Source organism: Taurulus bubalis (genome assembly GCF_910589615.1).
Source record: "Taurulus bubalis genome assembly, chromosome: 20".
In the NCBI taxonomy this organism is placed as follows: Eukaryota; Metazoa; Chordata; class Actinopteri; order Perciformes; family Cottidae; genus Taurulus; species Taurulus bubalis.
In genome coordinates this window covers 5,949,826-5,977,714 of record NC_136608.1, presented here as the reverse complement: position 1 = coordinate 5,977,714, position 27,889 = coordinate 5,949,826, and the positions used below count along the sequence as shown (strand labels likewise).

The window sequence follows — 27,889 nt, the reverse complement described above, 5'->3', positions numbered from 1 at the left end:
ATGAGCGCCGGATTTGATGTTGAAACCTAGATGGAGGCAGCACACACACACACACACACACACACACACACACACACACACACACACACACACACACACACACACACACACACACACAAACTCACTACAAAGGCATGACTCTTTTCTCTCTTTTCTTAAATCAATCCACCCCTATGAGCCGTGTGATCATCCCTCCTCCATCGCTATCGGCACGGATGCCCTTTTGCTTTCACATCATATCAGCATTCCGTCCAGCAAACGCTGATCGCCTTACTCCAAGACCACGATGTGTTTGTAAAGTGGACGAGGGAAGCCCGGGATGTGTTTTTAATGAGAACCAGGCCCGTCTCCCTCGTCTTCTTCTTCTTCTTCTTCTTCTTCTTCTTCTTCTTCTTCCTCTACTTTTCCTTCTCTTTTGATATTCACCAAAGGATCCGCCGATTAGCTCTCTTCCTCTGCTACCTGCTTTCGGGAGACACCCCGACTTCTCCCCGCACAACAACCACCACGGCCAATTAGAGCGCCCGTTTGGCACCGTCGGTGCAGTCAGATGTTTCTTTTTATTCACGCTTATAAATATATAAATACGCAGTTGAAATACACACTTTACAGGAACATTTGCAAGCATCCATCCGCCAGACTTATGGTTACTGATTCGTATAATCCTTTGTAAATCAGTGATATAGATATGGGTCAATGCGGGGGAGCTGGTGTTGAACAATGTGCAATCAAGGAAACAAAGAGGGCCCAATGACCCCGGTGGATGGACACACCAGAGGAATTAGGAAGATAGAAGTCAGGGTATAAGAGAATAGCTCTCTCCATCCATCCAATCACTGTGTGGTCAGTGAGGAAGTGGCTTGAAGCTTCGCTTACATAACCGGGCGGCCTGCAGATTGCCTGCTCAGGCTTCAGGCCTTGATTGCAGCCCTCCTACCAAAATCCACATCTCCCTTCTAATTATTTCTCCCCCTTTCTTCCCCTCTTCTCTCCTTTCTCACCTCTTCTCAGCTCCCCCATCAGTAGGATCATGACAACGTCACATCATACTTACACGGTCAGCACAGGTCTGGACTAATGGGGAAGAGGGGTTAGGTGTGACTGCAGCGGATGTTTTTGGAAGCACTGTACAGCCCGATGGGTGTCAGGAAAGCACAAAGAGACGGTTGTTTCTAAAATGTTAATGCTACCACTGAATAGCAACTATGGAATCAAGCTCAAGGCAAAGCTTTCATGCAAAAAGGCCGTCATGTTAAAAGGTCCAGACGCTGCTCGAAAGAAGAAAAATAAACGGATGCTTTGAGTTAAACAGCACCATAACCTTAACAAAGTCACCTTCAGTTTAATCATTATGACTGAATTATTATTGTTGTCATAAGTTCGTGATGACGTTTTGCTCACGTTTTCCTTTACAGTAACAGGTAGAATCTACTCAGTTACAGCCTTATTCCCTATAATGTGTTTATGTAAAAACATAATGCACTGTTTGGACGGTTGAAAAGGGTTATGATCGCAGGCACTTTGAGGTGATGAAACCATTATGTTCAAAGTGGCCACTTATGTACTTAATACAGACCATAGACTGTGCCAGTAAAGATTCATTTTAAATATGTATTTTACTGACGTAAAGAGAGGTTACAGCTCCGTGAACTGCAGTCCTCCCGCTGCTCATAATGACTCTGTGCTGTTCAGAGATGCCTTCCTGGTGTTCTCTGCTGTTTTGTGTTTGTTTATTAAAGCCAGCACATCTGTATTCTCGCTCATAACATCCATTGGCCCACTCTGACATCAAGTGGAGGCTTGGTTTGTTGAGGGGAAGACAATGGAATCAGTTGAAGAAGATGCTGTGAAGCCGTGAGAGAGGCTGTGTTCACTTGAGATAAGCAGGCTCCACGTGAAGCTGACGGACGTGTTGTTTCGATAATGTCCCGAAGAAGCTGTATGTTTTTTGGGGGGGAGGGGAAGCAGCACGGATCTTGATTGGAGCATCCTAAGTGGAGCTGATCAAATCTAGTCAGTGTCTGCAGATGCAGGGGAGCAGCTGTGTTTGTCTAAAGGCACCGAGGGGCCAGCGGTTGCCAGGAGCCGAGCACCAGACGGATGGAGAGAGACACACACACACACACACACACACACACACACACAAACACACACACAACATTATTTTTCACACTTGTTGTCTTCAGCCCTGACTGACACACACACACACGTGTGCTTCTTTAATGCCCAAAAAGAGACGGTACCTGATGTTGTGGAACTCAAAGGAAGAGACGTGAAGAGCAAAGAGAGAATACTTTGAATCAAGGAGAGTCGCTGCCTCAAAGCTTGGGAGTCTCGGTGCGAGTGTGAACACAACCAGCTAATCGTATCAAAGGAAACGATCAGCGCAGGAGGTTGCCTGTCAGTCTGTCGCGCTGCTTCTGTAGCCGGGTGGAGGATAGGAAAAGACATGGGAGCAGTAAAAAAGAAAAAAGAAGCCAGAGAAGTTCATCCATTTTGGTTTGGAAAGTGCTGAGAATTCTCCGCCTGGTTACGCAACCCCAGGATCAGATCATAGCGGCAGAGCTACCTGGAGATGAGAGGCGGACATGACAGGGGAGGCGCATTCATTTTTAAACATCGTCTGATTTTTCCAACTGAGATTTCTATTATTCAGCGGTTCCACGTCTTTCCGTCCGTCATCAAGTGAGAAGTAACGCAGCGAAAGACTGTTCGAGGAAGATTTTTTTTTTTTTCATTTCGTGAACAGAAGTTATTCCCTGGCCCGAGATGACAGCTCGGTGGGTAAACTCTCATCTCCCCGTCTACCCAGCGCTGTTGAAACCAGCTTACGCAACAATCTGCTGCTCTTGCCAGCTTGACCCAAAACTGGTGGGTAGTTAGTCCTGAGGGACATGAGTAAAGAAGAGGAAATAAGTGTGTGTGTGTGTGTGTGTGTGTGTGTGTGTGTGTGTGTGTGTGTGTGTGTGTGTGTGTGTGTGTGTGTGTGTGTGTGACAGAGAGAGAAACGACAGAGCTTGATGGCCTAAGGGGAACAGGCAGAAACACACACAAACACACACTAGGCACACACATTTTCCATTTCATATCTCATTTTACTGCAGTAGAAACCAATCTTTCTGAACACACACACACACACACACTGTGATATGCATTTCATAATAGCGCCATAACACATGGGAGATACACCATTGCAGGGGGGAAAGAACTGCCTTTGAACTAAATATACACACAAATTACACATTCAAATACTGTATTCCTTTTCTTTTCACACGTCTTATCTGGCATGTGGGGATTTTCTTCTTCTTCTGCAGTCTGAGGCAACTCCTGCGCCGCCTGAAATTCATTATCACATATTTAAGTGGTGAAATAATGCCACTGGCCTGCCTTTGTCCTCCCCGAAAAAAAAAACATACTGCAAGAAAAGAGGCTGATTCAATATCCATCTAGCCGTGCAGGGCCTGTGACAAGCGCAGAGGGGGAAATCATGATAGATCTGCCATCGCACAACTCTCCTCGCTCAATTATTAATAAGCTGCTTAAAACCTACAGTGGAGCGGAGGAGACGGAGGCTCTTTTGTTCTCTGTTTGTCCCTGTTGATGTTCACGCTGATTGTTCTGCAACACGGTGACCCACGCAAACTCATTGGAGTTCGTCTTTGGACTGCTGACAAGTGTTATTCATCTTTTAAACGGAGAACCAGAACCGGGAGAACCAGAACTTGCCCCAGTAAAAGGAGTTTTTTTTTTTAAAAAGAAGAATCTGGTGATTGGAAACACCGCTGTTTTTTTTGTCCATGGGGAGCACAAAAAGAAAAGTTCCTCCTCGTGGCTTTAATCAGACAAACTCATGCGTGTCTTTTTATGTCTCTGCGTGCATCTTGAGTCCACTGAGTTGGAGGAGTCTAATCAGTACATTTCTGGCAAAGAAGGAAAAAAATCTCAAAATATAAAATTATCCCTTTTAAATGAACAGGAACAAGGTCTTTTTCCCCACCCACCATGACTCAATATATCACACATCTATATCTACTGGATATCTATATGACAAAGCACACTATGGACTTGGCCTTGCATTTATATAGCGCTCTTCAAGTCTCCCGGACCACTTCAAGCACTTTACATGCCAACATCCATCCAGTCACACACAGGCTCATGCAGACGCTGCCATACAATGCTCCAACCTGCCCACCGGGATCCGAACAATTTCGTGTTCAGTATCTCGCTCAAGCACACTTTGATATGCGGACTGGAGGAGGCAGGATTCCAAGTGGACAATCCCTCCACCTCCTGAGCCTCAGCCGCCCAATATGTTTGTCCACCTCCAGCTAAAACACACATCCCGCTCAGTATTTACCATCCCAGCAGCTGAGTAAACCCGCTCACTGCCAGGCCTCTGCTGGGCTTGGTTCTCCATCTTATCACCAGAAATGGAAGAAAAGTACACCAAGGGATAATATACACCCTTTCATTTACTGTTGTATTTTTGTTTTGCAAAGCATCACAAGAGTATCACTAGTACCCTTGTATCCTTGATGGAGTACTTGCTCTTAACTCAAGTCGAGTTAATCGATCTCAATCACCAAACAGATGGCCCGTGTTTTGAATGCAGCCGGTGGGTCCAATCTGAGCAGAAGACGAGCGATACCAAACCTGACTCACAAGCAGAGTGATGGGAGACATCAGCCCTTTCTCATTGGTAAAAGAGTCCGTTAGGCAGCAGGGGAGAGAGCTGTGGTCTGCATCTCAAAAGGTGCAGAGATGACCTTCATGTCTGGCAGGTGGCGTGACTTGTGGTCTCAATCTGATCTGACTCTGCCTTAGAGTCAGAGTCGGTTCGATTGGTCAAATATGTTCCTATATGAGAGGGGAGGGGAGGAAAGGAAAGAAACAAAGCAAAGAAGTGGGCAAAAAATGGGAAGGGAAAAGGAGGAGAGGAAAGGAAAGGAAAGGAGAGAGCAGGTTTGGAGAAAAAAAGGAAAATGAAAGAAAACAAAGGAAAGTAAATTAGAGGAGAGGACAGAAAAGAGGACAAAAGAGGAAAGGAAAAAAGCAAGGAAGATGAAGGAGAGGAGAGGAAAGAAAAAGAAAGGAAAAGCAAATATAGGTAAAGGAAGGGAGCTGAGAGGAAAGAAAGGGAAAAGGAAGGATGTATCTGCTGCCATAAGGCTGGGGTGAAGAAGAAGAGGTGAGTGGAGAGCCACAGGGGGAAAGGGAACCTGTTGTCATTGGAAACAGCAGTTGCCTGGCTGTCATCTATATTTAACCTGCTGCTGTTTTTAACTGCATGGCATCTTAATAAGCTTTTCGAGTTCAGATAATTCAACATCTGCATATGGTATAAATAGCACTGGGGAGCCTCTAAATTGGCATCCACAATAACCACAGGGAGCAAAAAATAATATCACTGTCGATAATAAAAAAAGAGGATCATTTCTTCTTCAATACGACTAAAAATTGAAGCTTTTCCTCGTTGAAGAGACTACTTTAGGGAAACAGCTCTATCACAGATTGAGCAGCATCCTCATGTCTGATTTTAACTGTTCACCGGGAGGCACTGGGAGTTTAGTGGCAGTGAACATTTCTCACATTTGATCTTGTCAAAATCTTTTTAAACACCGTCTCCTCTCTGAGTCACGCGTCTCCTCCTGTGTAATCGGCCTTGAGACAAACTGAGTGGGTTTTTGCCGAACAATTGGACTACACAGCGGTTCACAAAGTACCCAGAGAGCTAAGAGACAATTAAGTCAGCAAATCAATGTCTGATTGATCCATTCAAGCAAAGTAAATATCCAGAACAATCTGTGCGAAAGACAAAGTGACAAGTAGAGGCAGGAAAAAAATAAAAGAAAACAGGATTGTGTTGAGATTCAAGAGGAAACAGCAGAGAAGTTAGAGTCAGTGGGAAGATACAAGCTGCAACAGCGAGATATAGCGGGCGAATGAAGCGCTCCTTTCAAAGTTCTTATCGTACCTCTGAAGTGCTGGAGTCCTCGAGGCATTTAAATGTGGAGCAAGGAAACAAATGTGTACTGAAGAGATCTTCAAAAGATGTGTCTCCTGAAGGCAACGGTGCTGCTGTGATGAAAACACGGCTGTTAGCGCTGACTCCTCTCACACTTCGGGGTAAAGGTATAAGTCAGAAAATGTGTGTGTGTGTGTGTGTGTGTGTGTGTGTGTGTGTGTGTGTGTGTGTGTGTGTGTGTGTGTGTCAGGAAAAAGGTATATGACAGATAGAAAGAGAGAGAGTACATCTAAACTGATTACAGGTATCTTTAGAATTATGTAGCTAGAATCATAGTGAAACATGTTCCTTTGTCAATTTATTGAATTTGATTGAAAGAGTATCTCCTTACTGAATTTTTATTTTTTTATGATGCTACACCTGACCACACCCATCATTGCAAGTGGGTGTGGTCAGCGGTTATCACTCGCTCTGATCCTCTCTCAATGCACTTATAGCAAAAGGGAATAAATACATACATATATATATATATATACATATTTATGGGGCTAAAACTGAATGCAGCAGAAAGTCCCTGTCATTGCCACGTACTTTAGCGTACCGCATCGATTATGAGTGGACATGGAGGAACAAGTATTGCTGGAAGCAGATGAAATGAAGTCTCAAGGACACAAAGCTCCGAGGTTTGATGAAAACTTGCCGAACATGTATGCTAATGAACGTGCCTTCATGGGTGGTTCCAGCTTTCGCAGCTAGATTCACAAACCTGTGAGACACACACACACACACACACACACACACACACACACACACACACACACACACACACACACACCCACCCTCATCCATCAATCCATTCCCATTGGCCATAAATAAAAACTCTCGAGAGCCATTTCGAAGTCTGCTGGTAATCAATCTACTGAGTTATTGAGATTCATGACGTCCCCAGCTGCACACCTGCATTAATGCAAATGATAAGGGTCTTTCTTAGAGACACACACACACACACACACACACACACAGACACACACACACACACACACACACACACACACACACACACACAAGAGAGAGGCTTGTGGCAAATAGGAAGCATAGGCACCGTTACCTATATCATCTGAATTTCTCATTTCGCTGTTCCCATTAAAACCTATTTGTATAATAGTTCTGTCAAAGATAATTTACTGCCCTCATAATAAACCTGCATTCACGGATGGAACATTTGAGTCATAACCATTACTGTGCTTGTTAATTTCACTCAGGGCTCATTGGGGCCTCTGTACCCAAAATATACCAGTTGAATGTAATTAAATAAAGCATCTCTGGAGGAGCCACAGGTTCATTGCTGTCGGTGCGGTGTGGATACTCAGAATGGCATTTTCAGAAGAACATTGCTGTGTTCAAGCAGCCTTCATTTTCATTCACATTGTGAGATTCAAATAAGTGAAAGTGGAGCGAATTTAAAATCTCCTTTTGTTGATCCTCCATTGTGAGTTGACAAGAGTGACGATAATTCAAGGCTGATGAATTGCAGCACATTGAAAGTCCTCCTCAAAAGAAAATGATTGACTTGCAATTGGTCTTTACTTCTTTGTTCCGTATGAGCGGTGACAATGTTGCTTTACCGCATGAATTACGTATTTACGTATTTAGGTGTATTTCGGTGAGTTTATTAAATTACTTGGAAATTAATTGCTTTAATTGCCACGTGTTGGATGAAAAGATTGATGCAATGTGTCTTTCTGTTAAATGTGTAGCCAGGAGATGGAGAGCATAGCTGAGCATAGAGACGGGAAACAAGGGGGAGGAGCCTGTATCTTCCTCTTGACGTTGTGGTTTCTTCCTTGTTTTAATGCAATAGGGCCAAGACATCAAACCTATACATTTATACTTATTATTATAATTTTTTGTTAAACTAATAATTGTATATTTACTAGAGACATCCATTCTCTATGTAGAATTTGCAACTTAATTCTGCCTATTGACTGCCTATTGAAGAGCTAATTTCTTAGCTCTTCTCAGAACTTCTTAGCTTTCCTTCCTCGGCTGAAAATTAAATAAATAAAATAATCCCCAATGTCTCTTGAGTGTGTATTGATTCTTCAACAAAGAGCAGTGAACAGCGTGGACACCTACACATGCCTGCTAACGCGTAGAAGATCAAGTAGATTCTGCAGCCGATGAATAGCCACTTGACGATGAGTAACAGCAAGAAAATATTGAATCGGGAGTTAAATACATTCATACTTTTTGTTTGTGGACTCACAAGTAGGCCGCGATAGAAACCAATTACTGAAGAAAAGGGAAAGTCAATCCCCTAATCTCCCCTCTCTGCTTTCATCGGCAGCAGCCCGCCTTGCTTTGCATCCTCTGCTAATGCATCCTCCATAATAATTTCCCAGATGGGAGTTTGGTCTCATTTCCCTGCACCCCGCCCAGCAACCCCCCGGCATCGGCTCCTTGGTTTGTTTAAACCGATGGCAACACGGGCAGAAACGCGTCGTTTCTAATAATCTGATTTCAAAATATTTGCTTGTGCTACCCTTGTGAGCATATTCGTCAAGTGGCCTCTCCGGGTTTGTTAACGCACACGCACGAGAGGAGGAACAAGAGGCAGAAATGAAAAGCACTGGAGCAGGAAGCATATTCATAAAACAATGCATCGAGCTTGTTTGGATCCAATTAAGTCTGATTTGAGAAGGGAACAGTGAACTACGCTGGTAAAGAGTGCTGCTCAGACAGCTACTTTCAAACCCGTTGAATTTCACAAATAAAGCTTCGAGCCTTTCATTTTTATTCCATCTTGACCAATAACGAAATCTATGAACTTACATTTAAGGGAGTGAAGAGGCTGTCTGTTGACTCTTCAAAGCCCCGGTCTCATTACGAGCTCTTGGTGGAGTTAAACAGACCCAGAGCCGCAGTGGAGTTCCATAAAATGTTCAAATATCCTGAATTATTAACGACCAGTGGGAGAATTAGGACCGCGATGGAGGTAGACGCTCAAACTCCCTCAGACATCCATCAGGTGTGTGTGTGTGTGTGTGTGTGTGTGTGTGTGTGTGTGTGTGTGTGTGTGTGTGTGTGTGTGAGAGAGAGAATAAGCAGCAATAATAATGGCATATAATTAATAATTTAGAAATGCTCTGCCGGAACATAAACGCAGCACACTTTTCTTGATACCTTGATTACCTGGCAACCGATGGCTAGAAACAAGCACGAGTCAAACGGAGCAGCAGGTTAAAGAGGAGATTGCTGGAGAGCACAAACAATTGTAATTTAATTCCCTACACTTCGACCGGTGTTTAAATCAGTCTATACTTACTCGCTTTTACAGCTTTCATATGAGGCCGTATTTATTTTTAAACAATATACAGACTCATCTTGATTACTGGCTGTGCCTGTTTGCCTACCAAGACATCTTATGCAATGCAATGATTATACTGTGCTAAATTGATGCTTGACATTGAGCAATTTCTCCCATCTCTCCTTTTCAAATCAAAACTGGATGAGCAGACTGAAAGTACTCTTGCTTTAAAGGGATACTGACTTACATTTGCTAGAAACAGTAAAGCTAAAGTACTCCTAAAATGGCCTAAAAATAAATATATATTGCCGTTTAAAATTTGAAACACACTCCCCACGTAAAAGTAACTTTCTGAATCTTCCTGCTATATGTTTAGCTCCTGCTGTCTCACTCAGTAGATCTTTTCCCAGGGTCCTGTTGAGTGTCATAGCTTTGCAGTCAATAGTTTGGGCTAATGGACCTTTTTAAGTCTAAAGAGAAATGTACTCTAAAAGTTTCATACTTATAAATAGACATAAATAGGGTGGCCTCATCACTTCAAGAAAGAGACGTCTGAAACTAGATCACCCTAGTCTAGTGGATGCTGTAATCACCAATAATCCTCTCTAAAAATACACTAAATGCATCTTTTATTGGCTTTTCCTCTCTGCAGAATGAAAAAAAAGAAGAAATCCATGTAATAGAGCTGTAGTTTAGCTTCACACAGGCACCATCGGTCAGAGTCCATTCGTGACCTTTGTTTTCGTAGCGTTACATCTGAGTCTGCTCAGCGTTGCCTGGAACGAGCCCTCCAAAGAAATCAATGAGTTCAATACGATGCACCATGAAGTTTCTCATGAAGAATGGCAATTTAATGGCTGACAGAACTGGCCTGCGATATTGCTTCTCCATCATAATTGCTGCCCAAACAGCTCCATTTTTTCGCTTCACTTTCTCTTTGACCTCTCCTCGCCCTCCTCTCTTTTCCTCCCCCTGCTCGTCATCCTCTCACTCCTTTGCACCTCTCAGGCTGAAGAGACGCTAATCGGAGCTCTTTGACTTGGGCCTCATCAAAAGATGAAGTAGCCGCTGAGAGTTTCTACATCCTTCTTCCTGCTCAAGCGTTTAAGACATTTAAGTACCAAAAAGACAACAAGTCAATAATATAATCTAATGGAAATAACCAGCTTCAAGACAAGGAAGTTAAATGTCTTAAAACGTGTTAAATGTCTGTGTGTGTGTGTGTGTGTGTGTGTGTGTGTGTGTGTGTTTGTGTGTGTGTGTGTGACAGTTTACACGCACTATAATCACAGCTGGGTCCGAGGTGAGAGGAAAGGTGAAGTGAGAAGCGTTGTTTCCATGACAACCGACGTGTCAGCCAAGGGGCGCGATGCCCAGGTGAGAAAACATTCATACACTCCCCAGTGTTCGGGTCAAGACCACCTGAACCGAGACCAAGCCATGGCCGAGACCCACAGAACACATAGAGGATTCCTCTTCATTCACCTCTCTCATTGAAATATATACTTGTGTATATGTATAAGTGTAAGAAAATGTTTCGAAAAGAATCCCCAAAAGATATTGCTGATGTGAATTATATAAGCGGGATTTGATGCTAAACTTCTATATTCGGATGGCCCTATAAGGCAGCATCAAACCCAGTCGCTTTGACCTGAACCCTGCTGTCTATGGGAACGTCCTGCTCTCCTGGATCTAGCAGGTGTGTATTGGCTGTCACCTGACCCTGACCGGGCCAATCAGGAGAGACTTTTGAAGCTTCCTTCTCCATCTTTCTGTCTACCAATACCTCTCTGTCGGCCTGTCTGGTTGCTAAGGCGACAGCAGGTCTCCAGGTCACACGTCAGCCCGAAAAGAGAGCATGCAAATTGCAGACTACTATAGCGGCGCAGGCAGGAAATGATGAGGCAGAGATGGTTATTATTAAAAGATTCTTCCCTTTGGGTTTAGTCGTGAGGGACTTTGAGACCAAACACTATCATTTAAGAACTACACTGAATTTAGCAGAAGGGGAGACATGAGCAACGCTGGTATTTTCTGCCCTTTCTGCCTGATTCCCCACAAAGTTCCATCTGTTAGAAGTTTCAAAAACCTCCTTCTGTTCGTCTGGTACTTCAAGATTTTTGCTAAACGAGTTGACAAAATGTAACAGTTTGAAAAGGTCTGACATACCCCCTTAAACCTGAAGGTGCTAAATGCTCAGCATTGATATCGCATCAAACAAGTGCTTTTAATGTAAAGCTATAATGAAGTAAAGTCCACCTGAGCAGAGGATGAAGCTACGCTCCCGCTCTGTGAGTCTCACTGTCGTTCGGCGCTCTGAATCGCTCCGCCGCTAGCCGCTAACGGCACTAACGCCGATAACGACGCTAACAACGCTACCGTCGCTACCGTCGCTAACAACGCTACCGCCGCTAACAACGCTACCGCCGCTACCGCCGCTAACAACGCTACCGCCGCTAACAACGCTACCGTCGCTAACAACGCTACCGCTGCTAACAACGCTACCGCCGCTAACAACTCTAACAATGCTAACAACGCTACCACTAACAACCCCAACCCACGGCTTCATCATGGGTTCGTAACATATGTTGCGTATTAATATGTAGCGTATGTTGGTATTATTATTGTTCTGAGCTTTTTTACAACCATTAAAGGTAGATCTGGGCATTCTTTATAGGTTTTTCTTATAATATCAGGAAAAAACTGTCCCCAAATTGCTTCTACCCATTCTGGATTGAGCTGACATGGTGTTTTATTATATTATCAAGTCAAACATTTCACCTTTAAATTATATTTACAGATTTATAACCGCAGAAGTTTCTTGATCTGATGTCATGAAATGGCAGAAATCATCTTTTGGTTTGTTCTAAACTAGCATTCGTCTTACTTTAAATCCATTTGCTCTTCCATGTAATGGTCACTTTTTTCATTTAGAATGAATTTCATGGCAACAAATGAGTTATTGTTTCTCTTTACTTTGTAATGTTTGGTGTGTTTTCTCTGCTTGTTTTGTTTGTATGTACTATTCAACAGTCAAAGGTCATGATTTGTCATGAGGCGATGCAGCTCAAGAGGTTTGGTCAGAGAACAGAGAACTGCCAAAATATTGAAATATGTTGAGTTTAAGGCATGCTCATGGATCCGGCCGTGAGCAGTGAATTCACAGCCAGATCACAACCACAAATCCTTCTGACCTGTGGCGATTAGGCTGCAGAGTGCGCACGCTATTTCATGTGAGAAGGAACAGCCAGTGTGAAGGTTTATTGTGTGCTTGGAAAGTGAAAAAGTAACGCAGTATAACGGCAACATCCCTGCGGGGCGACCGGAAACAAGCTTCATTTCCTGCCACGTTAATTGGAATTAGAGAGAAGTCAAAAATTTGAAACCAACTCAAGCGAAACGACAACATTCCTGGAAGTCTGAACACCGGGTCCATTGCTATGTTTCACGTTGAATCAAAATATTAAACACCGGCGACAAGATAACAAGCGGGCCGGGAGAGGAGCCGACCCGCTTTGCCTCCGGTCGCACGCCGTAACTGATCGTGACTCGCGGTGATGAGCTACAGTGAGGAGGAGGAAGAGACGGTGAAATGAAAAAAGGAAACTGCTGGACACACACTGAGTCCAGCGAGAGGGACATGTGATTATGTGTGTCCTCCTCACAGCAGGCCACATGGGCCCGGGGGATCTATGCCACTCCTTGCAGAGACACGGTGTTCTCTGTTGTCAAGGTTGATTAGTTGCAGGATGAATCCAATTTCCTCTCCTCTCCTTGTCCTCCCTCTTTTTTTGTACTCTTCTTTCAGCCCTTTGCCCACTTGTCCTCTCCTGCCTGTTAATCGACTCTCCTATCTCCACTCTCTTTCCCTCCATTACTCTCTCCTGGCGCTGCTCGTGGCAGACAAACAGTGGGCTCTGGAGGGAAACTTATACAAATGTAAAAACCCCTGGGAACAACACACAGGCATCACTTTGATGTTCACAGAAGTAGAAGCAGTTATTTCAGACTTCATCTCAGGCTTGACTTTGCTGAAGAAAATAAATTTTCACAAAACCCAAACTCTATCTAAAAGGTTTTATATGAAGTCAGAAATAGTTGACATCTGAAGCAAAATGTCCTTTCCACTTAAAGATACTTGAAAAGGTTAAAAAACAACATTATTAGTATTTTTTATCTGGTTTCCGTGCAAAGTGTAGCTCTGCAGTACTGAGAGTCACGAATTAGCTGAAGCTGTCTGTAGATGTTAACGGCTTCGCAATATTAAATGTTGGATCTTTTTCGGCGCTGTAGACCATCACGTCCTTCTGGAGCACCGATGGATTGGATGGCTAGTAACCCATTAAAACATATCAATAACCTAATTCAAATTCTAATGTAGCTTCTTGTTGCGTCAAACCTTAACCTACATTATATTTGCTGCCATTAAGTCAAGTTTTAAGCAAGGTCGAGGAAATGTTTGAGAGGTTTCTAGACCATAATCCTCTCCGTGTTTGATAAGCCTCCACAATACAGAGGTTAGATTTATACTGTATTGTGAATGCAACACTCTCAAGTTTGGCTGAGGTTTGTTCCCTGAATTGAAATCTAGCTAGTGTTACATCCAGGATCTGTTTATGATTCAACATGTCATATTTAATATCTGGGCAACAGTCGAAAACTTGCCTTTTGGATTAACATGTGAAACTGAAATGACTACAGTTTTGATTACAGCAATAGGGAAAGTAACAGTTTTGGGGATTATATTCAAATTCACATCACAGCAGCAATTATGACACCACAACTTTCTTTGTGTGTGAACGTGCATAATGTCCCTCTTTTGTAGATTTATTTGTATTTCACTCTTGCTTTCTCTTCCGCAAATGAGCACAAACAGATAAGGGGTATTATGAAATGTGGGGAAGAAACAAGTGTGAGTTTGTTTATATTGTAATGTTTTGGAAGCAGGTGGGGAGAAGATTAGCCCGAAGAGACTGGACACGCAGCCTTCGAAAATAATAAAAGATTTCCCGACTGTCACGATCTGGGTTATGAAAACAGCAATATTAGCTAAATAAATCTCAGTTAACACCTCGCTCAATACTGTCTGCTCACACTGGCGAAGCCAAGCAAAGGTCAGCTCACACAATAATTGACCATGAAGTACGTCTTTTCTATTTATTTACCTCCTCCACTTTCTTTGTGTCTGCCCTTCGATCAAAGATCTCCATTAACAGCGCTGATTCACCTCGTTGAGAGCCGAGCGGCCACCGAAAGGATTCGACCTACATCCACTCCATGAAAGCTTCCACAACATCACTTCGCCAAAGACACCGCGGGGAAGCAGACGGACAGAAGACCTCGAGAAAGTCAAACCACGTCAACAGAGAATCCTGAGAAAAGATGCCACACTTTGATTGGCAGGTCACCATCATCGCCTCGGGAGTCAAGGGAATGGCAACAGAGCAACTGTTGCGTCAGTAGGAGGGACTTCATCACACAGCGGGAAGGCGGCATGAACTCTCATCAGCCAGGAGGACGTCAGAGTGAGTGAAGAGGAGGCTGCTGCCTTCGGGGGCTCAGGGTCGTGACTCAGCTGTGAGGTGTTGATGACGAGTCCCTTTCAAACATGTCATCTATTGCCGTGGCCTCTAGGAAAGTCTGCGTAAAGATGATGAGTGACCTGTGACCTGTAGCAGTTACCTTGACACGAAAGAAATGCCGTGAAAAAAAAGAAAAAGTGCACAAACTGCTTTGCTAAACAACCTCAAATGTTACTGATAGACCAGAATGACTAATATGTACTTAGTGTCACCTTGTGTGTATCTTCTGTGACGTGTGAAGCGTAGAGGCCTTCCTCAAATATCTGTAGGTTACTCATACTAAATTGATGCAATAAAAATAAACAGCCGCCGACTGCATGGATACCTGTGTAGGTACTGTAAAATATCACCAAAAATCATTAAAAAAAGGATCTTATAGCATAAAAACGATAAGCAAAAGCAAAATGTGCTGCTCCCTTGCCCCAATCCTCCCTCCCTTTACCCCCGTTACCTCCTCCGCTGTCCTCCTCCTCATCGATGCTGTTCTTGATGCTGTCGTACTCCTCGTCGATGTTCTGGTTGCCTCGGATCTGACTGAGCACGCGGCGGGCCTTCTGGGTCAGCCCACGCTGGATCAACCAGCGAGGGCTCTCCGGCAGGAACAGGAATCCCACGAACTGGAGCACGGCGGGGAGCACCGACAGACCCAACATGTACCTGGAGACAAGAGACAAGGCTTGGAGTGAGCAAACTAAGCACGATGGCGGAGAAACGACATCGCCAGGTGTTTTGGGGAAAATCTTGGCTTGCCATGCGATTTACAATTCCTCGGACATTACTCACAGACATAGGTTGAACTACAAGTACCGCCTTTTGCTAGCCAGACAAGATGATGTCATCACTTTTAATTAAAGACATTTGCTGGCGGTTGTTCCTGAGATGTCACATCCACGGGAATGGACCGGATGGACATGCAGACAACCCGAAAACATTATGCCTCCATCCGCGGCTGTTGCCGGTGCGGAGGCATAAAAAGGTTGCCCGTACATGTAGTTTGTGTTGAGATATTTGATTACGCCAGCAAAAAGCATCCGGTAGTTTAGTTCATTAAAATTAAACACTGGGTGAAATGTCAAGGCTTTTATTCCCTTATATCCTGCTGCTTAAAATAACCCTAGCCTTTACATTCACATTTTAGCATTTAATTCTAACCCCTGAACGCAGCACATGGAGGGTTGGAGTGTTCAAAATACTACATTAGTGCTGCACATATAAACCTACACTGCATTTATAACTCCAAAAATATAAAGCGCTGATTTCTATTAGCATGACAGAGAATCTTTACCCATAGAAAGCCACTGATATACTGAAATATGACTGTATGTTGAGACGAAAATTGACTTTCTGTATCCGCTCATACACACAATTTTGCATTCAATGAAGAGGTTGTTCTACAAATGTGGTGAAGGCAAAGAATAACAAAAAAAGACTGTGATAATGATGATGTTAGAGAGCTTTATCTTTAGAGGAAGAAGAACTGGAGAAGCAGCTCAAAACTCAACCCATCCATTTTTCCTGAAGTAAACACCCAGACATATATGGCTTTTCTTCCCTTACGTGGGTAAATACGTCAATCAGACAACATTCACACTCAAAACTCAATAAGCGTCTCCTGAAAAGCCATTATCACGTATGAATCACAGCAATCTAGGTGCTTTCAAAACGATCTCCGCAATCTCCATCAGGGGACGTAGTTGAAGCGAATCCTTGCCAAAAGGACGATTCTTATCTAAAGTGTCTCACAGCTCAACATTCAAACACCCCGGAGGCTGTAAACCTGCATTCAGTGTGACAGCGGCAAAATATGCACACAGAAGCAGAAAAGACAGAGCAGAAGGACAAAGACCGGCATACTTATCTTTCAAGCGTACGGCGCAGCTGCTGTCAGCAAATGTTATGGGCTGACCTGCGCATGTGTTGACATTTGGAACGAGGGTTTGTGCCGGCCCGACTTTTTCTGGCATTTGATACGAAAAGAGGCAAGTATCATATCTGACTATATGACCGTCGATCATAAAGGCAGATGTGGTACCTTTGAAAAGTACCTCAAGTGTATTTATGCAGACCCAAGGGATACTGTTTTGTGGCATCCATCTAACCCGTTTATCAAATTGTAACGTAACACATCCTCTGTGTGTGTGTGTGTGTGTGTGTTTGTGTGTGTGTTTGTGAGGTGTGTGTCTCCGTATCTGACCTCCAGCCATCGTGCTGCAGGTAGCTGAAGGCGCCGTCGACGAGGCTGGCAGTGAACTGTCCACCGGTGATGAAGAGGGTGTTGACCGTCACCAGCTGACCCCGGAGGTGGGGCGGAGAGGCCTCAGCGATGTACACTGGCACCGTCATAGAGGCAATACCTGCACAAAGACAGGGAGAGAGACACCGTTAGGCAGGAGAATCGTCTCAGCGAGGGGACTCAGATTGAGCCTGTTACACTGTAGATGTTCCTTGCTCTCAAAGTAAATGCTGGCTTATATGAAAAGGAGCTATTTGTATGACATAAATGAAAATATGAACCCATTGGGGCAGGTTCATAAGCTTAACCGTGACAAATAAACAACGCTAACATTAACCAATCAACTGAACTTTACAATAATTAAAATAACATATAGAATAAAAAGCAATATTGACGCCTTTTATCCCACCAACATACTGATACAGCCCCACTATGGGCTCTGTAGCGCTGTCCTTGAGCTGGATGCTAACATCAGCATGCTCACATGCTCTCACAAAGCTAGCATGCTCAGTAAGTATGTTTACCATGTAAACAAACTTCTTAGTTGAGAGTGCTAACATGATAACATTTGCTAATTAGCATTAAACACATAACACGGGAGAGGATGTTGGGAATGACATTAGTTTTGCTGGAATTTGATCACAAACCACACTGAGAAAACCAGATGATGATAGATAGAAAAGCCAATCACCAAAGTTATTTCACTTGAGAAAACTGTCAAATTGACAATAACTCATTTATAAATTGTCACTTTAAAAATCCCAAAACCCAAGTGTTTTACAACATGTTTTATATTTCATTCTTATTACCAATTCAACAATCTCCATTGTCTGTGATGAATTACTCATTTAAAATGACTGTGACCTTTGACCCCGACATCAACAACAACCATCCCAGTAATGGGCTCTGCACTACTCTGATCTGGAAAACATCCATTTGTGCACACACAACACACACACACACACACACACACACACACACACACACACACACACACACACACACACACACACTCAGTCACATGCACAAACAGTGTGTGTTTTCCTCGGATGTATCTGACAAGGTGCAACGGGGCCGCAGCTTTCCGCAGCTGGCTCCCGATAAGCTCTATTAATAGTCGGCCACTGCTTTCTGCAACCCCCCCCCCCCACCTTCCCCCCTCTCCCTCCATACTGCCACCACCCTGCCCTCGACGGCCGCCATGGCTACCTGTTGCTATAGCAACACGCTTGCTGTGAAACCAGTCTCCAAGCGGGCACCACACTGTGGCAGCTCTGGGAAGGGAAATCTATAATCGAGTGCGAGGGATTCTTTCGTTTTTTTTCTCCACAGAAGAGAGCGATTTGAGAAAGGAAATCACCATTAACTTAAAAAAAAGACACACTGTGTACAATTCCAAAAGTGAACAGTAAAGGTCCAAAGCCATGCGCTCAGGTCTTTGCCTGCTCTACTGTCCGGCGTTGAGTACTCAGAGGAGAGACACTCGTAGCCTCGGCCAAGGCCGAGCAGCTCTGCAGCCTGCTGGGACAACCAGAGACATCGGTCGTCTCTTACATCTACAAATTGATTCCTTCACCCGGCAAACAGACCCTCAGGATCTGGAGTCTCAATCTAAGTTATGGCTTAAAAAAACAATAAAGGATTATCATCAGAGGGTGGAAATCCGAGATCCAGATCACCAGCGAAATCGAATCAACTGCTCTTTGGCATGAAGCCTGTCAGCTCGGGATAATTTGATGGAAATCCCTTCATAAGCTTTTGAGAGATTCTGCTGAACACGAGACACGAGAAGAAGAAGAAAAACAAACCTGTATGTTATGGGGTTACAATAGAGCCTTTCAAGACAATGGATTTCAGTAGCAAATGCAGTGTTTTTTTCATGTACACGGCCAGTGGCCTGGTGGCAACATGGGTACATCCACCTGTTAGCACATAACTGAAATGCCACACTGGACCATCTCCTAAGCGTCCTCCCTTTGACGACAAGGGCCACAAAGATGCAGCCGAAGGCTCCGGCATTTGTTTGTCAAACATTACATGTACTGCAATGGTGAATGCAGTTCGCTTGAAACAAGATGTGACATATTAGAAAACGTATCAAGTTTTTGAGTCTAATGACTCAACGGGTGAACGGAGCAAAAAAAGACAGATTTCATGCCAATCCACAGAGACAGAAAACACAAAAAAAAAGCATGAAATGTGTTTCTCGCTCCTTTCTGTCTGACAGCTTTGCACGTAGGTTTGTTTACTCAGATGACATTATGCAGATGCACACACACACACACACGCACACGCACACACACACACACACACACACACACACACACACACACACACACACACACACACACAGGTGGACACTGCAGCCATCTTAACAAACAGGTCCCAAAGTCCTCATCTGCTGTAATGCCCCTATCTGTATTCACCTCATGCAGCCACACCTCTTCATCCTCCCTCTTGCTAGTTTCCCTCCATGTTCCCGTGTTGTACATCTCCGCCATATGCAACGCCAGCTTGTGTCGGCCCAAGCCAAGGCTGCTGCCCATATGCCTTTTGAGTGAGAGCCCACGGCAGATGTTGATGCCTTTACTGAGGAATGGATCATTTCCATTTCACATCCTGCTGCAGGTGGTCACAGAGAAAATATGTTCGCGAATATAAAAGCTAATACCATTAAGGCCAGTAAAAAAGGTCAAACTCTGTACAGCTTATTGACCGTCTGAAATTAGTTTTTTTTCAGCTGAGTTTTTGTCTTTCATAGGCTTTTAGAATGCAGAGTGTGTTCACTTTAAAGCTGCTAATACTATCATGTTACTTATCGGATGTCTTCCGTGTGCATCAAGCAAAATGCCAGTATTGTTTTGCCTATTGAAATAGTATCATGCTATATATGAAACAATAATTGGCAAATGTTTGTTCTCACGTTGAATGCATATAGTTTGCTAGTTGGCGAACCAAACAGCTAGCTTGGCTAGCCAGGTGGTTGCCCTGGAAGTACATATATATATATATATATATATATATATATATATATATATATATATATATATATATATATATATATATATATATATATAAAGTTATAATATTATGTTAAATTATTATGTTAAATTTATATTATATTATGTTAAATTAATATTATGTTAAATTATGTTTAATTAATATTAAGTTATAATATTATGTTATTATATTATTATAAGTTATACATATAAGTTATAAAGTTAATTCAGTAAACATATCCTGGAGGCTCATGAGACCAACATTTATATTATTTATATCAAACAAAGTGCTTTAAGCTTTGTTTATAGTCCCGCTTGGCACCGTAGCGCGAGCCTCTGCAGATGATGCGCGAGCTCCGAGCTGTTGGTTGTATTATTCTCTGAAACGCCAGAGGGCAAACGAACAAAATGAACTGTGAATAATCAAAAAGACAACGAGTGGAACCCATAGAATTGCCCGTAGACTGTAGGTGTAACCAACCAAAAGCCATAAACCAACCTCCACAAGGCCGAGAAGGGATTGTAATGCTCTGTAAACTCATATACTGTACATTGACTACTTTATGCTGTAAAGAGACAAGTCAAGTATTACATGCATTGTCAAGAAACGTATGATGACTATCCTGTAAACTATTTTATTTGGCTGGCAAAATATATACTCCAATGGATTTTTGAGACCTGCTGTTTCTAAAGCAAATTGGCCTTTTTTGAATAACCCCAGACATGTAAATAATGCTTTCATCAGTGAATTATTTGTGACAGTCACATGATCGCACATGAAAAAAAATTCTGAGGTGCGCGACCAAGCGCTGCAACCACTTCACTACGGCGAGTATAAACTACGCTTTAGGCAGCTTGTTGTTTAGATGGAGTCACGTTTCCCAAATCTCTACAGCGGAGGTGACTGTCTGTCATCACTTTTGGTGGGACTCACAAAGACGTGTTTGAAGTGATTTACACTAAACACATTGTTGTAAAGTATATTTGGAAAGCTTCTCAAGTGGTCATGTCCCTCTGAAGTTGTCCACTGGAGCTGAAGCTCCACTGAAGACAAGCACACTGACTTCAACCAAAGGTCAAGTTTCTTCACTTTCTTCACAATGTGAATCTCTTACAAACACATTCGCAGTGTGTTCCCTCTTTCTCGATAATGAGCTCTCTTTCAGCACCAGCGGACAGCTCCCAGCATTTGCGTTCTCCACACACACACACACACACACACACACACACACACACACACACACACACACACAAACACACACACATGCCCTCATAAAGTCATCGTCTGGCCACGCTCAGCCTCAGAGCAGCACATCCCAGTTAAACAGAGAATCTGTCTGGTCTTGTGAAGGCAGCCTCCGGGCACGTAGTACAAATCTCGGGCTCCACTCACTTGATCAGAGAACGAGGAGGAGATACTCCACCAGACCTTCTGTCACTGCGATGTGCTAAAGAGACAGGCGGGACATGTTCTGCTGCTAAGCAGCTGGTTGTGATGGAGGGAGCTAATTAGAGGCTAATAGAGCATCCTTGAAAATGCGCAGATAAAGCGAAACCTCCCCCAGATAACGCTGTTGTTGACTTTCAAATGGGTAAGTGGTGTGAGTGGTGATTAAATTCAGTGGTAAAAGCAGGAGAGGTTGTGTCCTTTGTTAATTAAATTCAATAAGTGTGCCTAATTTGACATTGGACTTGGACTGGAGTTTTTTTTATTATGTAACATACCTTTAGAGATTAGTCACATGTAGGACTGTGTTCTTATAAAACCACACGGGGAAGAAAAGAAAACCTCAAAATGCACAAACGTCGAGCCAAAAACAACTACTTTCTTGAACACATGACAGTCTATACTCTATACTTCCCCCCGGTTCGGCTGAGAATTGTGACTAAAGTATGTAAAACAACGTATTAGTTATCAAACCTCCAGGCAATAATTAAATGTTATCGCAATGTAATTAACCGCACCGTTTCTTTGCAGACCCTTTCGTCTGCTGTCTCCAAGGATTCAGAATTTGCAACTGATAATTTAGCCCAGAAAACATGATTATGCACACGCTGTGAGGGCGTGGGTTTTTGTGTATGTGTGAGGGAATGGATTACGACTAACGAGGGCTGAAGGCATCAGAAGAGTGGGTCTCTTTCAAGAAAAACATTTCATGGCTCTTCAGTCCTTTATATCAAACACAGAGAGAACTCATTATTTTAGAGGGAGACTCGATATATACGGGAGGCCAAGGGTCACATGACAGATGGAAATGACCAAAGTTGTCACTGGGCTAACTGTTGGTAGCTTCTTTTTACCTATTTGACATGTCTATTTTTCAACAGTGTGGGTGTTTGTTTTTGCTGCCACAAAGTGGCACAAAAAATAATAATTGCAGGTTAAAGGAAAACGTATTGTCACTGTCAATAATGAATTCCTACTGAAATGTATCTATCACAACATTTTTAATATAAACGCATTAAAACATCATCATGAAACCCACAGCCAGTGTGGTCTACGCAAAAAGAAATGCAATAATAGCTTGTGTTAGCAGATCGGCTCGCTGGGGCTCGTGCTAGGTCGGCTACCCGCGGCTGTCACTCAAGGGTCTAGTTCAAGATTGTCTGGATTAAAACGCTTGATTGAAAAAGAGCTCTCCCTACACATCGCAAATCACACATCCAAGATAGATAATTGAAACATCTTTCCACAAATACATCCCATGCAGCGAGAAAACCTCTTAATTTGATGGGCTGGATGAGCATTTATAACATAACTTGGCCTTGTGAAGCAGTCTGGTTCAATACCGTCTGTTGTCTCCGACTAACAGCTCGTATTGCAAAGCGGTCCCCCGTGCTCCGGCAAAGGTCAGATCAACAACCAGCGCAGGAGAACCAGACGCGTATGGGTAGATGTTCAGAGAGGAAGGGCTTGGCGGTGTGTGGCCTTTCCTGGTTTGACGAACAGCTCCGATGACCTTTACGGACGAGTTCAGAAATGTTTAAGCAATTGGCTTTTCCCCGAGAAGCGGCGGCCACGTTAGCGTCGGCGTGCGAGGTGACGGGCTCGGCCGAAATAATTGCATGCGATGATAAAAAAAATAATTCTGCCATATTAGCGCCCACGGCAGCTAATTGCGGTGCCAGGATCTGTTTCATTATCCATCAGGGCCACCTCGTGTAATGAAGATGACCACATGGGAGAAGATTGTGATGGCGGAAGGGCCAGGGGTTACTTATAATGTAACAGCTGAAATGACCCAGTGATTAGTTTCTCCATATTAGCAGTCAGAGCTTGTGTATGTAAATGCAGTGTGTAGTTGCTGCATTTTCAATCATCATTTCACATGTTTGAGGGAAAGACAATATCATTTATGCCCCTTTTCATTATTTTAAATTTTTTTTAATTAAAATCTCTGAAAATAATTAATTCTCTCCATCACATTTCATGATTGGTGGTTCTAAACAAAACCAATCAGTAGACTGGCTGCCACTATAACTGCCAATTGATTGTGTTGGCGTTGCAGTCCATGACATTATGGGCCACATTAACCCAATGGTTGGTGAGTTTTTTCCAATAAAGATGCTATGTACAGGATTGGGGGCATTTCTATTGCTTCCACGTGGCTCTCAACATGGCGACCGCTGAGCCTAACCAGCCAGCGGATCTCGCTCACGTGCACGAACAAAACTTTAAAGCGTGCGCCGCCAGCCCGGCTCCAAGCAAAGCACAGAGAGGCTCTGAATACATCGCTAACAGATGGAGAGCGGCTTCATTCTCTGCTCGGGTAAAGATTACTCCCCTATGTCTTAACACAGCAAATAGTTGTTTGCTGCAACATCATTATCTTTAAGTATGTTTCCAGTGGTAAAATATAATAAATGTATATCTCCAATAGCAATATGCACATATTTCAAAGAGTCAAAAGGCTTTATGAGTTTGCACGTATCTGAAGGCCCTTCACAAGCCTCGTTAATCTCTGATTGGATTCCTTCTCGTCCAGTGAGAAAAGCATTTTCCACAGACGTGTAAGTTACCCAAGCTGTTTCCATCACAGGAAACATGAAGCTTCAATTTAGTTTCGTCAACGTTTTTAGTTGTGCTTTCATTGCATCACGTTTTGCTTATAGCAGCACTTCCTGTCAATCACCTGAAGTTGCTGAAGAATCTAAACAAACGTTACTGTAGTATCCAGGTTTCCACACGTTGGATGTCTTTTATAGCCCAAATAAAAACTCACTCTGCATCCAACACGCGTTGGAGAATACTGATGCAAAGTATTCCCGGTATTTCCATATTTGCTATTTGTCCAGCGGTGGGTCTCACCTGCTGGAAGATTAGCCGAGAAACATTCATCATCTGCACATTCCTGATGCCAGATAAAAAAAAAAAAACCTTGGTTGATTTATACACCGCACAACGAGAATCTAAAATACAGCCATTTATCACCAGAAGAATTAGAAACGGTACTAAAAGGGGTCTGAAGGCAAATCTTGATTCCAACATCAATAATTAGTTTGTAGAGGAATGAAAACACAGAGCTCTCCTCTGCAGTCAGCGATGTTTATTAAAGAATTAAGCCTCCACTCCCAGTGGTTTACTGAGGAGAGAAAATGTTCTGCAATTCCTCCACGTATCACCGAGGAGTAAGCTCTTACTACTCTCAGAGGTGGTGGCCTACGAGTGCCATCGACGTGGCGCTCAGCCTGGAAAGCCAGCTTTAACAGTCTTTTCCACAGAGGATGTGAGTCATGAGTAACAGCAACCACTATAGATAATGTGGGGTATACGTATTTCTGATCAAAAGGCGCGTTGCATGTATACGCAGCCGGAGAGCAGAAGGAGGAACAGGCAGAGAGAGGGAGATGATTTAAGAGATATTCACGCAGGGAAGGAAAGAAGTGGAAAGGGAATGTGCAAATGTATTATCCTAGGGGAGGAAGCGGGGATGGGGCCAAACAGATAACTGTAACTCTGACATCAGTGTGCGAGGAAGACGACCTCGTCGACACCAAAGGTCTCCTGCGCGCTTTTGAGCTTCATCTTCCTTTTCGGGCATGCTGTGATAATATCCCCTATTTTATTTATCATTCAGAGTTGGCTTTCTCTAATCACTTAATGGCATCCAACTAAATCTAATAATGATCCTTGTGATGATAATAACAAAGACAGCGAGTTGTCTTAACAGCCGGTGGCATGCAGACGGAGCCAAGCAGAGGGGCCCACGCTGTGTAATTAGAAGTGTGGGTGATTGCAAATATCAGACCTGAGGCGAGGAGAGGAGACAGAAGACGGATACAAGGAAACACTATTACATGTGGCAGGAAATGGTTCGACCTGTGACCTTAGGGGGCAATTAAGCTAATTCTGACCTCTGAACTTTCTGATGGGGAGCAAGTGCAGAGAGGAAATGTTGACACCTAAATCAATAAAATATCACTATAACAGTAGTGCTGCCAGAGGGGATTGGGGCAATGCTTTCCATTTAAAAGCAACTTTGTCTACCTTAAAGTGATGTGTAGGCCTAACCCTAATCTGTTTGGGTTCAAATGAAATCAATGCTGAATTAAAAACTGGGGTGTTGAACACATGTCTTACCGAGCCCCACGCCGACGATGAGCCTCCCCGCCAGGAGGACCTCCTTGCCGGGCGCGGTGCTCAGCACGACCCCCCCGACGGCGAAGAAGAAGCTGGCCAGCAGGATGCACACCCTGCGCCCGAAGAGCCCGTTGAGGAAGCCGCCCAGCAGGGCGGACAGGGCGGCCGCGGCCACGGTGCTCGATATGAGCACCTCCTGCCACAGGGCGCTCAGATCCAGCTCCCTCTTCAGCAGGAGCATCGCCCCGGAGATCACCCCGGTGTCGTAGCCGAACAGGAACCCGCCCAGGGCGGAGAACGCCGCCAGGACGTAGACGAAGCCGGGCGTGACATCGCGCTGGAACTGTTTGCGCGCAGCCCTCTCCAGCTCCCCGGTGGATGAGGGCGGCGCAGCGGGCGCGCCGGTGGCGGCGGCGGCGGCGGCGGCGGAGGGAGCCCCGACGGCGGCGGCGGCGGAGGAAGAGGAGGATGCGGAGGCGCCCTGGCTGCTGATGCTGGCGCTGGACGGAGCCTTGATGAGACTCCGCTCTCCTCCGTCGCTCACTTTCTTCCTCCGCTCGCCCATCAGGTTGCTCATACTACGGAGGCTGTAGTCATGGTCGACCTGCTTTCGCGACATATGGGAAACACAACACAGGACGGGGGGGCTTGCTTAGTTGTATTTGATGCTGCAAAAAAGAAGAAAAAAGAAGACAAAAAGAAAAGAAAAACACACTTTACTGATTTACCCACCCCACCCTCCCTTCAGCTTGGAGCCCCCCGCCGCGTTAGCTATCCACAATCACTCCCAAACACAAAGTTGTCTCCCCAGCCGTGTGCGCGTCAGTGCATCACATCCCCGTGGTCCTGATGGGAGAGTTGGAGAGGAGTGGGGAGGAAAGGTAAGATAGGAGGAGTGTAGTGGAGCACTCCGTCACTACGAGCGTCGGCGTGACGCAAAGAAACACTGTTTTGGAAGCATGATGCCGGAGTGAAGGGGTTTCAATTCAACTATATAGTTTACTGAAAATGATCATTTAAAAAACGCTATGGAAATATAGAGTGTGCGTCATGGTACATGTATGCCAAATCTAAGTTCTAACAAAGTAGAGTAAAACATTATAAAAATGTAAAAAATGCAAAGCTTCCTTATAGATACACATACGTACAACATGTCAGATGAAGTATGAATATGAAATTTATATTCTTGACAATGAAACGCATTTCAGATGGGCTTCAGTCACAATGAATTCACCAACGAGCCGCCGCCTCAGGCATAATAATAGGAAAACGGCTGCCCCCTGCAGGCCTGACTCTGGTATTACAGGTTTGACTTACTCAACGCACACACACACACACACACACACACACACACACACACACACACACACACACACACACACACACACACACACACACACAGTCGGGTCACGTGACACACATTGACAGGCCCACGTCCAAGTTGATTATCATCCAACCGAAGAACAAAGCTAATACCATAGAATTCAACAGAATTCAATAAAACCCGGCAAATATTAACATTTGAAAAGCTGAAACCAGTGACCCTTTGGCAAGTCTGCTTATTAAAAGGTTATTAATGATTGACGATTAAAACAGTTCCCAAAGCACAGTTCCCACTTGTTTAATGGATTGTGGATCTGCCCTCATCCGCCCCAAAGATAACATCTAACTTCCTTATTGAAGCTGAAGGCGGAACCAAATGTCTCCATCAACCCCGATGTAAACCCTCATCTGTGCCTCTTTCACACACGCAACCATTATCATTGCCTTCTCCATTATTGATCAGGCAAAAAAAAAGTAATCTGGAGTGAACATGCTGCATGGCTGCAGCCTGGAGGAATGACATGGCTGTAAATGCATTCATGTGTGGAGGGAGGATCAATATGTGGACAGTGGTGTCACACACAAAAAGGAGAATCAGTACAGCATGGTAATGGATCATGATTGAGCCCATTAGAGAAGGAGGGCAAGAAGGGGACATGCTTCCTGTACGCATAGTGGAGGACATGGTTTCATGGTGAAAACCCATAATGTCTCTTCCAGGGAAATGAACCTTGTGATTCCAGCTGAGAAGCAGGGCCTCGGGGTGGGGGTGGGATTCTGCTTGCCAGATTCTCTCAAATTAAGTATGAATTTTGGCACACCTGATCTTTCCACAAGCAGCAACATCTGATAACATTTCCAATAAAATAAAATAATACACTAACAAGAAAATTGACTCA

General features: G+C 44.0%; 1 protein-coding gene across 1 annotated transcript in view; it reads right to left on the bottom strand.

The window, feature by feature from the left end:
* LOC306752237 (proton myo-inositol cotransporter-like) overlaps positions 1–26,286 on the bottom strand; it is a gene marked incomplete at both ends in the record, with an annotated part of 47,899 nt that extends 21,613 nt beyond the window's left edge. Inside the window, 3 exons of the mRNA XM_079235975.1 lie at positions 15,306–15,511; positions 17,049–17,208; positions 25,668–26,286. Of these exons, the coding sequence (XP_079092101.1) occupies positions 15,306–15,511; positions 17,049–17,208; positions 25,668–26,286 (985 nt within the window). The remainder of the gene's footprint in view (positions 1–15,305; positions 15,512–17,048; positions 17,209–25,667) is intronic.
* Between the last annotated feature and the right edge of the window lie 1,603 nt (positions 26,287–27,889).